We start from the raw sequence: 15,970 nt of genomic DNA, 5'->3' as shown, positions 1-15,970 counted from the left end.
CATGGCTGCGCACGAAATAGGTCCACCGTGAAATCCTTTCATGGACACCCAAGTGCAGACGCGGCTCCCTTTTCCGGAGGAGTCTGCCGATAAGCAGACCCCTCGCCTCCTTCGCCAACACGCTCTACATCGGTTTCCCATCCATATCCCTCTGCCCTAAGACACCGTCGCGGGACACCTCTTCCTTCTTTTACTGAGCCACGACAGTGAACAATAACTGTCTTTTGCATCCTCCCGCGTATTCCTTTGCCTCCCGCCTCAGCACCTTTCCCGTAACTAGGTTCTGGGCAGTGGAGACTCTCGTTTCCCTCTTCCTGGCCCTGGCCCTGCCTTCTAGATAGCGGGCTCCGAGGGCTGGGAAAAGTGGATTGGCTCCTGCTTTCTCCTTCAGTGTGAGCACACAATAGTGCCATGGCTGATGTGCGGTAGCTGCGAGACAGCAGGAGGCGGGGCAGGCTGTGGCGGTGGCCCAGTAGCTGTGCGCGAGCACCCTGGAGCGGCTGCTTCCAAGCTTTCGCCTCGGCCGCGATAATATTGGTAGCGGAGGAGCCGGCGGCGCGAATCCGCCGCTCGGTGGAGGCGCGAAGGGAGCTCGCAGCCCCCTCCTTTCCTCCTTCCCCTCCCCTTCTCGCGCGCACTCCCTCCCCTGCCCTGAGCCAGCAGCCGGGATTTCAGTATTATGGCATCGAGGAGAATGGAGACCAAACCCGTGATAACGTGTCTGAAAACCTTACTCATCATCTATTCCTTCGTTTTCTGGGTGAGTACTCTCAAACCCCGCGCTGGAAGCACCATAGTGAAGGTGAAAAGAGTGAGGGTATTGGAAGCGGCAATTCGCCTCCCCCCGGGTGGGTTTATGTACCGTCTGCGTTGGCGTCGTCGGAGGTAACGGAACGTTGCAATGGGAACCGCAGCGCCGGCTCTTTGCTGCGCAAACGCCTGTTTGCTTGCTTGAGGATATTGCTCTCCTCCGTGCTAGGCTGCTGCTCCCGATTTATCATCGTCTATGTCATTAACCGGGGAGGGAATAGGAAGTTTGTGCCTGATTTTCACCCATCCTGTCGCTTTTCTTTTTAAAAAAGAATCTTTCATGAAAGCAGCCCGGAAAGAAGAAAGTTGAAGGCTTGATATATATTTCTTCTTTTCCTTTGGTGATAGGGGAATTGAAGGATTGTAGCAGATATTTTTAATTAATTTGATCCATTATCATAGGGCTGGTTGGCATTGGCAGATTTTTGAAGTGTAAATGTAGGTCTGTGCATTTTTAAGGCACTGCTTGCACATTGCGTTTCACAAACTATATTTGCAAGATCTGTATACATAAATTTAAGAAAGCTGGGTACCTTTCAGGATATTTGGTCCACCTAAAACGATTTGCAACCAGCCCAGTGGATGGATCTGGCTATTAGGACTTACTTGCTCAATGAAGAAATCTATGGTGTTTGTGAATTAGGCAAGTGGTGCATCAGGCATGAACATCCAGATTATTCAGGAGTTTAAACTACAGCTCTTTTCTTAATATGATCTCTGCATTCTGTCAATACCTTCGGGAAATGTGGTTGACAGCTCATGGAAAATGATACTGCAGGAATAAAAATCCACATGGACTTAAATTTATTGGAAATGGTTAAAAATCCCTTACATACACATCCAATAAATATGTAAAAATAAACTGCAATATATAGACCTTTGGCCCTTTGCGAGGGAAAAAAAAGCTTGCTGCTTCCAGTGCTTCTGCTTATATCCACTTATCACTGCCTCCTCTGGTGGTTATATTTTCATAAATGCTGTGTGCATTATTTTGTCAGATTAACTTTTATTGCTGGATGTTCATACAAAAGATGTTTCATTGTAGCTGTTTGAATAGGAAGGGTTATCAAATAGAGTATTAATGCCTTCGTTTATTCTGCCTTCGTTTTGTAACATATTCTACCATATGATTGTCTCCTGTTTGCTGTTACCCAGAATAAATAATTGAAACCCATTCCTCGTTCCTCAATAACAGGAATAAATTATGTGCTTTAATTCACAGTACAGTTAAACTGAAATACTGCTTCATTTCCAAGTAAGTGAGACTAGAGCTAACCTTATCCCAAATAATATAGATATATATAATCATGAATTTAGAAACATGTAATATAGAAGACTTGCTTTGGTTTAATTGGACTGAATATTATGTTGAACATCTCTACTCATTTCAAGAGAGAGCCTTGTTGCAGATTTCCTTTGTACTATATACAGATGAACATATTTGTAGGTAGATTGCCTCTTTTATTATTTTGAAGGCTATTGAGCTTGGGTTTTTTTTTAGTTCATGTCAGGCTTTACTTGCAGCTGCTCTAGAGGGAGAAAAAGCATCTTCCACTGCTTCATTATAGCAAAATAACATAATAATATTATTAAAATATTATTGTGGTTTATAATCCAAATACATTAAAGAGGTATTTGGTAACAAGAGCTCTGGGCTTTTAAATAGCCTCTGGGGATTGAAATTTTCTTAGCAGCTTAGGTTGTTGTTCAGGAGATTCATAAACACAGTGTCTATCCTATCTTAATGGTGATTTGCTGATTAAGAACTCTTTGCGTATAGATCATGGAAGTATAATATAAGAGTTCCTGTTTGGTTTATTATAGACTTTAAACATTACAGTGCATACTACAGGTATTTTATCATTCAACAAATCAAAATAAGCTAATGGAACTATTATTTATTATTATTATTATTTATTTATTTATAGCTTTAATATGTCAGGCACAATGAGAAAATGCAATGCTTTTGTTTGTTTATTTAAGCTTTGCTCAGAGAGCTTTTTAAATAACGTTTTTTCCTGACAATCATCTCCTAGTCCTTATCTTCCTATTTTCTTTCCACGATGTACAACTTAAGCCTGTTATATAATTTAACCCTATTTTTGCATACAATATATATATATGTGTGTGATGTCTCCAACTACATGCTAATATCACACAAGCATTTCCCTAATTATCCATGACATGTTTATCATATTTTTTACCATTAACCACGTGAATGTTTTATTCTCATTCATACTGTATGGTATATACATACACACACACACACACACACATACACACACATCATGTACAGACACTTTCATATTTTCCAGCTCAGCTTCAAATTCATAGTGATCAAAATATTCCACAATTCAAGCTTATTCATTTTATTATGCATTTTGTCTAAATCAATAAATGTATAATGCAAGTTCTTTTTCACATTCATATATTTCTCTATCACTTGTCAAAGAACAAAAACCTGGTCTGCATTCGTCCTGCCCTGCTAATGCACTTCCCAAATGTTCCTCATTACTACCTTTTATGAACTTTCTATCACATTTCTTCCAAACACCTTCTTAGACACATACACTGATTCTACCTTTTGACAATCAATTTTAGTTAATGCTAATCAGTCCATACACACAGTCTTCATATACATATTAATCAACATTTATATCCACTCCAAATCAAACTAATCCATAGTTTAACATCGTTGTATTTGTAGCATTTGTAACATTACCATTTTCCAATATTGTCAGGGCATTTTAAAATAATTTTTCTTCGTTTTTATAGCGTTTATTTCAATCCCACACTTCAACCATTATCATTTTCAGGAAAGGAACCTGTATACTTTGTAGTATTCCTTCAATTCATTCATCCCAAATAATTTTATTACATTTGTCATTAATTCCACTCTCTATTTTGCGGGCTTATATTACTTTTTTCACCTACTTCCCCCAAAATACTACTTTTCATCAAAAAGATTGTGCATTTTCTCTGCTACTTTTATTGGTCTTTTTTTCTTTGATTTCATTCATTCTTTAAAACTATTTTCCTCTCTATGCACATTAGATAATGCCTTTCACTTTAAGTTTTTATAGTACTCAATATATTTTCTTTAATTCTAGGCCTTTTCTATTTCATCATTTCACTATTCTATTAAACATCCTTTTTCATTGTTTAGATTACTTTCAGGTATGTACTTCCATTCACTTCTGTGGCATTCTGTAATTTAATTGTTTTCACTTTGATTCCAAGTAGCTTCTGCATTATCTTTTCCCAAGGTCAGTTTCTGTACATTCTTTTGAAATAATTGTATACCCTTTCATAATTTTTTCACAGTTGTTTAGAGATAGTAAGGTGACTGAAGTTTCTACCATGCAAAAATCTAACTGGAGAACATGATTGATGACTCTTGGTTATAGATGTGTCTCATTGGAGAATATGAATTATGATACACCCAGGGAGTTGGGGAAAACCAGGGTCAAGAGTAACAATGAATTATGTGTCTCAGTGTCAGCTACAGCCAGGCATGGTGGACATGTTAACTCCCAATAAATCCTTTGAAGTTTTGGAAGTTTGGCTCGAGACTCATGATTTAATTGGGGTAACTGCCAGAATTCTGACAATACCCACTAATCATTCTCATTTATTATTTGGTCTCTAAATGGCCTTTTTTTTTTTACATTTATAGGGTTCATTTTTTCCGCCATGTATATGTATATATTCAAACCAAACTCTGATGTTTCTCTGTGTCGTATATGTATGTGAGTATATGCATAATGATTATTTCATTTTAATGTATGCCAATTAGTGTACATTTAAAGTGACAATAAATTTCTGTTCTAATCTACTCTACAATTTCATCTTGTTCCCACCATTCATGTTATTTTATAGAACATTTTTCTATATTGCATTTCTATAGACAGTTATACTGGGAGGTGAACATCAACCCATTATCAACCTGTGGATTTCTATTTTTCACATGAAAATATAAAATAGATTATAAAGTAGGTGTTAAAAGGCAGGGTAATAACAACAATAATAGTAATCTACTATTTTAATCCTTTCATAAGTAAGTTTATGTCATCCCTATATTTATTAACTTCACCATTTCAGATTTTCTTTAATCAGACCTGTTATATTCTTTCTCTCTCAATTTTACAAATACATGACATACCTATTTTTCTTTCTTTAATTACTTTCGTTAATTCATGTACTTCTCCATTTATTTTTCTTACATTTCCAGTTGCATTGTACTGTAAGTTGTCACCATCACCAGATGGGTCCACAGATATTGATCACCATTACTCATACTTTGATGCTTTCCTGTAATGTTTTTTAGTAAGATGGAGAAGGTGTACATTGGTTACTTTCCTTCATTCTCTGCCAATTATAAGAACAGTATCGATCAGTTTTGGCATATTTTGGACAGAATGCCAGGAGCACAACCAAAACCCTAAACATGCAGACACAAATTCATGTAAACAGAATTTTACTTGGCAAACTAACACACTGTATTATTTGCATTCCACCAACTAGAAAATACTTGTAGTTTATTAATGCGCTAATGAATATACCAAAGATGCACTTATCATAGCTGCTTTTCAGTGGTTTTATAATACTGTAGATGTACAGTAATAGTACCGTAGTAATGTGGTACAGTAGTAATTTCTTCACAACTGAATTAGTATAGATTTCATTGCATCTATAACTTCAGATTAATACAAATTTATATCTGTACCAAATATATAGAATAAATTCCAGTGGTTTGTAGGATCCTATAAATTAAACCTTACTTATATGATATAGAATCTCCAAGGAAAGCAATATTCTTTCTCTCTCTCTCTCTCTCTCTCTCTCTCTCTCTCTCTCTCACACACACACACACACACACACACACACACACAATATTTAAAAAGTTCTTTTAAGGTGTCTAACCAAAATTTAAGTCAACAAGTTGTTATAACTATCTTATTCATTTGGAGACAGTTTATAATAAGGAAGAAAACCTCCATATTCCATTTGACATTGATCTGCATATCAGTTCAAGGTAATTTTTGCAATTTCAAATTACAGGTTTGGGGCAATGAATGGTAAGGGAACCTCAAAGGCTTTTTTAAAGGTTGAGGGAATTGGGTAAAAATATTTAATTCAATGCTGATCAAATTCCATAAAATTAAAATTAGGTCATATAATTCTCCTAATTTCTCCCTCTATCCTTGTATGCATCCACAGAATTTATTTGGATGATATTAAGAGAATATATAGCTGAGGAAATCATGGGAAGAAATGTAGTTTTTCTGGAAATTTTGAAAGGGAAAAAAACCCCAACCTAATTAAACTAAATGATAAATCAGTTTGATATTTGAAGAGTATGTATAATGTATATTACTTGGCAGGCCATAACGTATCAGCAATTAATAGTGTGGCTCATTTGTTAATTTAGAAACTCTGGTTGGATCAGGGATTTTACTGCAGAACACTCCATTTATGAGAATTCCATTATAATTTACATAGGTTATAAAAATATGCAAATGTAGATAAACCATAGCATGATATACTGAATTAAAAAATCTAATATTTCAGTATCAAAAAATTCAGTTCCTTTGAACTGTTTTATTGGTTATCAACGACACTTTCATAGATTAATAAGGAAGAATTCCTTTCTATTAACTGTCTTGAGCAATCATTGCATTGTCTCTAATTTGCTGTTTCCTCATTTGCACTCCTAATCTGTTTAAGTCAGGGGTCTCAAACTCAATTTACCTGGGGGCCGCTGGAGGCAGAGGCTGGGTGAGGCTGGGCCGCATAAGGGATTCCACAAAAAACGTTAAAAAAATATCCTCAAATGTCATCAACAATTAATGATTTCTCCAATACATGAACTGTCCTGAACACATGAATGGAACATTGAATGAAGATCATGAACAGTTCCTCAGAACATGGCTTCTCCAGCTTACTCCTTGCTGCCAGAGACTTGACAATGCTTCCTCTCACATATCTGAGCCACATTTGGCTTGAGAGAGGAGGCACTTGAGACCTTCAGTATGGCTTGAAGATGATCATCAGTAAGTCTGGACCTGTACTTGGACTTGTTAAAGTTCAGGGGGGAGAAGAAGCCACGACGAGGAATGGCGGGCGGGACTTCCTTCAGAGGTCCATTCCCCCTGTGGGCCGCACTAATATTATACTTTCATATCATGGTGGGGGCCACAGGAAATCGTCCTGCGGGCCGCAATTGGCCCGCGGGCCGCGAGTTTGAGACCCCTGGTTTAAGTGAAGTCAGACTTGGCAGTAAAACAAGCAGAGATCCCTAATCTTTACTAAACTGAACAAGCGAGGCTATAAGTATCTTTTTGTGTGTACTGTGTGTGAATATGGCATTTTTTTCTGGGAGGAAGAAATGAATCTTACAAATGCTGCTTGTTCTCTCTATGGGACTTCTAATGAATTTACACAGAAATGTATTCTTGTTGCCTAGTTTTAAAGGGTTTCTGTATAAATAACTTAAATTTTTAGATCAGCTTCATTATCATCAAAGAAAATATTTTCAAGGCTATTTTATACTTCTGACTAATTTTTTTTGGATTGAATTCAAGTTCAGTTGGCGGTAATATTCTATTAAATTAATATTACATTTTAATCCAGATTTAACTTCTATTAATTTAGATAAGAAAAAATATTAATAAATACTGGTGTCAGCTTTGGAAGCAATATTAGCACCATAAGCTTCCACCCTGCCAAATTTTGAGCCTGGGAAAATGGGAGGGGGGAATTTTGTGGCGTGTATGTGGTTAGACATAATAGCATTCTTCATTAAAGTCAAGGTCATGTTATTCCTGAACCTGTTTGAGGAATGGTTGAGGGGATGTCTCAAGTTGGGATGGATGGTGATTGGGGCATGTGATGGAACGATGGGTGCAGGGGGTGGATTTGTAATTTTTTACTTATTGGAGGAAACCTGGAACTTTCAGATTCAGGATTTCCCAGATGTGCCAGTTTACTACTCTAATAAAAGGAAACTTTGAGAACATGTCTGTCTTGGATTTATTTATTGGAGTTGAGGGTTTCTGGAATGCTGACAATTGGATCTCAAATTTGGAAACTTGATCTTAATTTGTCAGAAAATGGATGACTGAAAATAAAACAGAAGACAAAAGATATATCACCTATAGATGTTAAGTAGAATCGGTGGGCAAGTCATGCACACCACTGAATTTGTAATTGTTCATGCTTTCTTTAAAGAGACTTCTTATATTCCATACCCCACCTATGGTGATTGCTTATTCATTTATTTTCCCCTTTGCAAATAAGACCATATTGCAAATATTTCTCTGCAATTGAAGGAAATTCAATTTTCTTGCTAATTTGTGAGGGACTATTTAATGAGACATGTTGATGGGTAGTCACCCATATTTTGTTGTCTTTTTTATTCAAGTGCCCAGTTTTTTCACTGTTATACTTGCTGCTATTATGTCTTACAAATTCTCTGGAACTAAGTACAAGGCCTCCATGGACTGGGTAAATGTTGGCTGTAACTTCCTAGTAACTCACAGTATTTTGTTTTCTGTCCATTAGTCACTTTGAGAGTCCTTAGAAGGCAGGGTATAAGTCTGAATCAAATAATTAAACAGATATCACATTGGTATAGACCACAGGTGTCAAACTCGGGCATCATGTTGCCGTCACATGACATTTCACGATGGTTTTCCCTTCATGGAGATGGGCATGGCCTGCGCATGATGCATCTGGCCCACAGGCCACCAGTTTGACACCTCTGGTATAGACTATAGAATCTTGTGATGATGAAATGGTTCCAATGATAATAATGAATTAATAATATGTTACATGTGGTATATTAGTATGTAGCTAAACAAATGTTATGTCAGCATTTTTTTTTTATAACAGGTCTGTCATCCATCCATCTATTTATCTATCTATCTTGCTCTTGGTTGAAAGCCTTGTAGAGCTAACAGTATTGGCAAACAATTTTGTGTAAACAGGAAACATAAAACGTCTAGCAAAGTAACAGAAAAACAAAGCAACAAACGATGATAATTTGTGTCTACTTCTTGCTGTGAATTTGCTGAGTCAGACTCATTTACAGAAGATAACTGTACCGTAGTTTTTCCTTATACTCGCAACACATGTCTTGACATATTAGTAACATTAATCATTTCAGTATTGAATGCCTAATTGGGTTATTGGAATGAACACTTTAGTCTGCAGACATAGCTCTTTGAACTGCTCACCAGTTCAGCTTTGCTTTTACACCTGTCAGCAAATTCTTTTGAGAAGATCAGCTAACAATACTACTCTGCTTTCCTTCTTAATTTAGGACTTTGTAAAGCCTTTTGATCCTGCAGTCTGAGTGAGTTGAACAAATGTTTGCCAAAGAGAAGCCGTAATTCAGCTTCAGGTGGTTTTATGGGTCATACGTACATCATTAAATTTAAATTTCTTAAATATTATTCTCCCCTTTGTTAAAAGTATATGTGATAGTTAATTTTCATATGATATAAATAATATTACATTATAAAATATTTAAATAATTTTGTTGGAAAAATATTAAATAGTAGAGCACATACAGACAGATTGGGGTATTTAAAATATGAGATTAAAAGCTAATCTTCAATCCATATACATATGAATAATTTTATAGAAACTGGGTAGATCTGTGTGTGTGTATGAGAGTGGGGGGAAGAGAGGGAGAGCGAGATAAGTTAGATGAGGACTGCTGTTTAAAAAGGAAAAAGGTACCAATTGCAGAAGTAGAAACTATGAGATTTCACTTAACATTCAGTAGTGCTCATTTCTATTATCACTTGTATTAACTAGGTGGCCAATCTCATGGTTGTCATAAGAGTTTTACTTCATTTCTAAAGGTCTTACATTTTTAGATTACACTGTTTATTTTAGGAAAGGCCAAATGGAAAGACAAAAATATAAATCAATGGCCACAATTCTCATCCATGCTGCGCCGAGAGTCCAGGAATGGGATATGACTCCTCCCTCTGGTGTCATAGAGCTGAGTCTGCCACTATATAAAAAGCCAGCCCCTAGCTGGCTCCCCAGCTTTTGACTAAGCTTCTACTCTAAAGAGCTAGTGTCTCTGGATAGGAGAAAGAACTAAAAGCAAAAAACCATTAGTAAAACAGCAGAGAAGCAGTTTCAGAAGAGAAGCAGTTTCAAAGCTTCGACACAGCTCCTGGGACTCCGGTTGAGCTGTGTCACAAAGAGAGCGGGGATCTGCTCTCCTGCAGCAACAAGGCTTTGGCACTGCCATCGACGGAGCTGCGAACCCAAGGAACACTCTGCAAGCCTCCCACACAGTTCCTTCTGCATTACAAAAGATCACTTTACAACTGATTTTCAGAACTTCGTTTCGCCACCTCTTAGCTGATAGAAGATAAATGTTTGTTTGTTCGCCTGGGGCTGCTAGAGAGCCTAGGGAGCAAGTGAGGCAATGAAGCCTTCCTAGAGCCGGCGCACATGGGCCATTTTGGGTGGTGGTCGGCCATTTTGTTGGAGGAGCAGCCACTACCAAAAAGGGGCCTCACAGCTGAATTAGCTCACCTGGCCCAGACAACAGGTGACACTCTCATCGGGGAAGCTCCCAGGACCCCTTGTGTCTGCCTTGTTGGCAAAAATGGAAGGCGAAATGGCCCAGTCGGACCTTACAGGTCTAGAAGAAGCACAAGATTCTCAGGCCCCAATGAGGAAGAAAAGAAGACAAAGAGTCCATTCAGCAAAATGAGAGGCTGCAGCAAAGATCAAGGCCAAGGCTTTAGCCCCCCAAAAGACTTCTAAATCTGAACTCAGGGCTGAGAAACGAAGGCATGCTGCTTTAGAAAAAAAACAGTTTGATAAGTCCCTGGATCAGATGAGGAGCTGGATGCAACAATCCTCCCAATCAGGGGAATTTCAGGTTTGCCTAGAGGTTATGGCCAGGGTGGGAGAGGCTGAGACTATCTCTGCCAGCTACCTTCAGGCTTGGTCCCCAGAAAGGGAGTTTCTGCCCCAGGACTTAAGCAGGTCTGGGCCCAACTTTTTTTTTTTTTTTCATATAAATTTTATTGAATTTACAATTAAAAAAATAACATAACAACATTACATAAGAAACAGAGAGAGAAAAAGAAGAAAGAAAGAAGAGAAAGAGAGAGGAAAAAAAAAAAAAAAACGCTCGGTCTTATGCGACCGAAAAAGAGAAGAAGAAGTATAAAAGAGAGAAAAAAAAACAAAAAACAAAGAGACGGAAGAAAAAAGAAAATACGTTAAAACCAGACAAATATTCTTTTTGACAGTCTACAAGATCCAATTCTCCTACCTTACTTTAAATATACACATCTTATCGCTATTTATGGATATTTATGCTTATTTATGCTCATTAAACAGTTTATCTCTGATATAACCAATTATACCATGCATTCCAATTATTATCAAATGCTGAAGACCCTTTATTTTTAAGAGCTATGGTTAAATTGTCCATTTCTGCGCAGTCACATATTTTCTGAATGACCAATTGATCTGTAGGTAAACGGGATGATTTCCAGCATTGGGCAAATGCTAATCTGGCCGCAGTTAGAATATGAATTATTATGTATTTCGTCTTTTTAGGAAAATGTTTATCAGAGATCCCTAGTAGGAAGAACTCTGGTTTGTATTCAATTTGATCTTTGGTTATCTCCTCCAGCCATTTTCTAATTTTTTGCCAGTATTTCTGGGCTTCTTTACAGGTCCACCACATATGAAAGTAGGTTCCCTCTATGTTTTTACATTTCCAACATTTTGGACTAGAGTTTGGGTTCATTTTCGCTAACCTCGAAGGGGGTAAGTGCCATCTATATAACATTTTATACATATTTTCTTTGTACGCCGCAGATTTCGTAATCTTAATGATTCTATTCCAGATCTTTTCCCATTCTGTTAATGTAATGCTTCTTCCAATATTCCTACTCCACTTTATCATGTTCCCTTTCACTATCTCTTGCTCTAATTCTACCTCCAATAAATATTTATAAAATTTAGAAATATTCTTTTTATTTGATCCTAATAAGATTTTATCTAAGTGTTGTAATTTGCTATAAATTCCAAACTCTTTGATATCTTGTTTGTATCTACTATGGATTTGTATATATAACCACTGATCAATTTTAAATCCCTGTTCCTGTAAGTCCTGTCGAGTTCTTAGTTTCCCTAAAGGATCTAATAAATCTTTATATTTAGTCATTTTTGTTATATCCAAATTGTTGGGATGAACCATTGCCTCCATTGTTGAAAGCCAAATCGAATTTTTAAATAATGTTTTTACATATTTTTTTCCAATTAGTTAATAGTGAATCTCTAATAAGATGTCTATGAAAGTACGCCTGTTTAGTTTTCCCCACATCCCATAGAAATGCGTGCCATCCTCTCTGAAGGTCGTGCCCTTCCAAGGCTAGAGTTCTTTTATTCCGTAAATTGACCCAGTCTTTTAACCATAGTAAATTGGCTGCCCAATAATATAATTCCCAGTTTGGAAGCGCTAGCCCACCTCTACTTTTTGCATCTTGTAAGGCCTTAATACTGATTCTAGCTTTTTTCCCTTGCCAAATAAATTTAAGAGTTACCTTATTTATATCATCAAAAAATTTTTTTGGTAATTTTATTGGGATTGTCTGGAATAAGTAAAGGAGTTTTGGTAAAATGTTCATTTTGAATGTGGCAATCCTGCCCAGTAAAGAAAGCTGCAACTTATTCCAGGATTCTAGATCTTTCTTAATTTGCTGTAACAGTTTATCATAATTATTCTCTTTGAGTGATTTACTATGTGGTGTTAACCATATGCCTAAATATTTGACCTTTTTGTTGCCTGTATCCCCATGGTTTTTTCTAATTCTTTCCTCTGGTTCTCTGTTAGATTTTTAGTCAGTAATTTCGTCTTATTTCTGTTGATCTTTAGTCCTGCTACTGAACCATATTGTTCTAGTTCTTTTATTAGATTATGTCCTTTCTCCATGGGATCCTCTAGGAAGAAAACCATATCGTCTGCAAACGCCTGTAATTTATATTCCTCTGCCTTGACCCTAACCCCTTGAATTTCAGGATTTTGTCTTATCCGCGTTAACAATGATTCTAAAGCAAATATAAATAAGAGGGGTGAGAGAGGGCAACCCTGTCTAACGCCCTTTTCAATGCTTAGCGGGCCTGTTTGTTCACCATTAATTAGTATATTGGCTTGTTGGGTATTGTAAATTGTTGTGATAATATTCTCGAATTTAGTGCCCAGATTCATGTTATAGATATTTTGTATTAAGAAGTGCCAATGTAAGTTATCGAATGCTTTCTCCGCATCTAGAAACAAGAGTGTAAATTGTTTCTCTGGATGAGCTTCATAATATTCTAAGACGTCAATAACGGTTCTTAAATTGTTTTTAATTTGGCGGAATGGAAGGAAACCATTTTGGTCTTCATGAATGTATAAATTTAAAACTTGTTTTACTCTATTCGCAATAATTGAGGTAAATAATTTATAATCGGCATTTAAAAGTGAGATTGGTCTATAATTGTTAATATATCTGGCATCCACATCCTCCTTCGGAATTAACGCAATCAACGCCTCCCTCCATGAGTCTGGCATTTTGGCAGCCGAAAGTACTTCGTTAAACACTTCCAGCATCAGAGGCCCTACTAAATCTAATGTGGCTTTATATAATTCTACTGGAATCCCATCTGGACCAGGGGATTTATTATTACATTGATTTTCCATTGCAGATTTTAACTCAGACCATGTAATATCCTTATTTAGTAATTCTTTGTCTCCTTCCCTATTGTTTTATCATTCGTATTCTCCAGATAAGTTCTTATTTTATCCTCATTGATTTCTTCTTTTTTATATAATCTTTGGAAATAGTTTAATATAATATCCTTTTTCTTCTCAATCTCATGTTGTGGGATGCCTTTCTCATCTATTAATTGGTGTATCAATCTCTTTTCTTTTTCTTTTTAAGTTTATAAGATAGCCATCTTCCTGGTTTATTGGCGTGTTCAAAATAATTTTGTTTGGACCTTCTCAAGCTAACTTCTAATTTATCTTGTTCAATTAAATTCAGCTTATGTTTGGCTAGTATTAACTGATTTTGTAGTCCTTGGGTCTTAGGGGTTTTTTGTAATTGTGTTTCTAAGTCTTGGATTTGTTGTTGTAACGCGTTTTGTTGGGCATAAATTCTCTTGTTTCTCATAGCATTATAGGAAATTGTTGTGCCTCTTATAATTGCTTTCATAGTATCCCAAATGTTCTGTTTTGAAGTTGTTTCATTATTATTATCTTTTAGAAAATAATTTAGCTCCTCTTTCAGTTTATTAATATACTCTTCTTCGTTTACAATTTGGTTATTTAGTGTCCATCTTTTTTTTATTCGTCTCCTATCCCTCCAAATTAGCTGTATTGGGTTATGATCAGCCCATTCATTCGGTAGAATTTTGATTTCTTTTATTTCATTAGCCAAGTCCAAATCCATCCAAGCCATATCTATTCTGGTCCAAGTCTTATGTGGGTTAGAATAATATGTAAATTGTTTTCCTTCAAGATTCCGTTCCTCCATAGATCTTTTAAATTTAACTCTCTCAACATTTCCTTACATGCTGCAGAGAGTTCCTTTTCCCCTTCTTGTTTTTCCCCATATTACTATGGTCTTTCTGGTAGTCTGCAATGGAGTTAAAATCGCCAATCAAGCAAATGTTTCTTTTTCAAAGCCTACTATTTTTTGGTGAAGGTGTTTAAAAAATTGCCCCTGGTCATCATTTGGGGCATAGATTGCTACAAGTAAAAATGTGATGTGGTTTATCCAAACTTGTATAACCAGAGTTCTTCCTTCGGGATCCGACCAGATTAGTTCTGCCTTTACATCTTGTTTTACATAAATTGCAATTCCTTTTTTCTTGTGTTGGTCGGCCGGTGCTGTAAAAAGTTTACCTAATTTTGGACAAATTAGATATCTTTCGTCATTCTTCGAAATATGTGTCTCTTGAAGACATATTATATCTGCGTTATGTTGAATAAGTTTTGAGAATATCCTTTTTCTTTTTAATAATGAATTTAATCCATTTATATTGATAGAGAGCAACTTCTTCCCCTCCACCATTTATCTACTTCTGCTTAGATTTTTGCCTAGTAATGATTCGGTTCTCTTGTTGTTGTTGTTGTGGGATTTGCTCTTCTCTCCCATGTTGTGGATTATCACTTCTTGAAATTGGAGAAAGTCGTTCCTTTTGGGTTCTGTGATAATATCGGACCTCCTGTGGTCTTGTTTTAGGTTCTTCTTTGGTGGGTTGACTATTCTTATCTGTGAGCTGTTGATGAAAATCTTGGGCCTGTTCTATCGATTCTATTTTGATTTTCCTCTCTTTCCATGTAATTAACATCCCTTCCGGGATTAACCATTTAAAATGGATTCCTTCTTTATTTAAATCATTAGCTAAAAATTTATAATCTTGTCTTATCATCCTCACTCTCTTTGGAATTTGTTTTAAAATCCTAATTTCTCTGCCCTTATATGATATTGTTTCCTCCTAGACATTTTCAAAATTAAATCCCTCAGACATCTCCTAGAGAAGCGGATATGAATTTCTCTTGGACAGTTGTTACGCCTGGCGTAGCTTGTGCTAACCCTATATACCTCATCAAACTCTTTAATTAGATCATCTTTTTCCTTTCCTAGCCATTCAGCCAATATTTCTGCCATCAAATGTTCCAATTCTTCATTTTGGCTTCCGCCACATTCTGGAATCTTAAATACGCCATTGCTTTGTCCATCTCGAGGTGGATCAGAGAGTCTTCCGTTTCTCTAAGTACATTTTTAAATTCCTGATCCATCCTTTCAAAGTTAGACTCCATGCGTGTTGTTCTACTCTCTATATCTTTTATTTTCACTTCGTTTCTCTCCATGGCCTGCTGTAGAGACCCTATCTTACCCTCCACCTTCGCTATATCCGCTTTCATTTCAGCCTTCATTTTCCCCATCTCATCTTTCAATTCACTTATATCTGCTCTAGTTTCCTTGTGATTATTAATCATCATTTCTTGCATTTTAGATATAGCTTCCTGCAAGGCTAATATGGAAGTTTGTATATTAATATTGGGGACATTGGGCTGCTTTTCCCTATTAAAGACTCCTCGATAGTTTTTGAGATGTTG

At 36.5% G+C, this 15,970-nt stretch overlaps 1 protein-coding gene across 2 annotated transcripts in view; it reads left to right on the top strand.

Annotated features, from left to right (window-relative positions):
* Positions 1-389: 389 nt before the first annotated feature.
* Positions 390-15,970, top strand: part of TSPAN7 (tetraspanin 7) — a 108,073-nt gene continuing 92,492 nt past the window's right edge. For both annotated transcript variants that reach the window (XM_026713673.2, XM_026713672.2), the window contains exon 1: positions 390-760. In XM_026713673.2, coding sequence (XP_026569458.1) covers positions 680-760 — 81 coding nt within the window. In that variant the 5' untranslated portion in view covers positions 390-679. The remainder of the gene's footprint in view (positions 761-15,970) is intronic.

This window comes from Pseudonaja textilis, chromosome 7 (assembly GCF_049901715.1).
Source record: "Pseudonaja textilis isolate UNSWEBS1 chromosome 7, rPseTex1.2, whole genome shotgun sequence".
Lineage (NCBI taxonomy): Eukaryota > Metazoa > Chordata > Lepidosauria > Squamata > Elapidae > Pseudonaja > Pseudonaja textilis.
The sequence above is the reverse complement of the archived record's forward strand: the minus strand, read 5'-3'. Positions and strand labels throughout refer to the sequence as shown.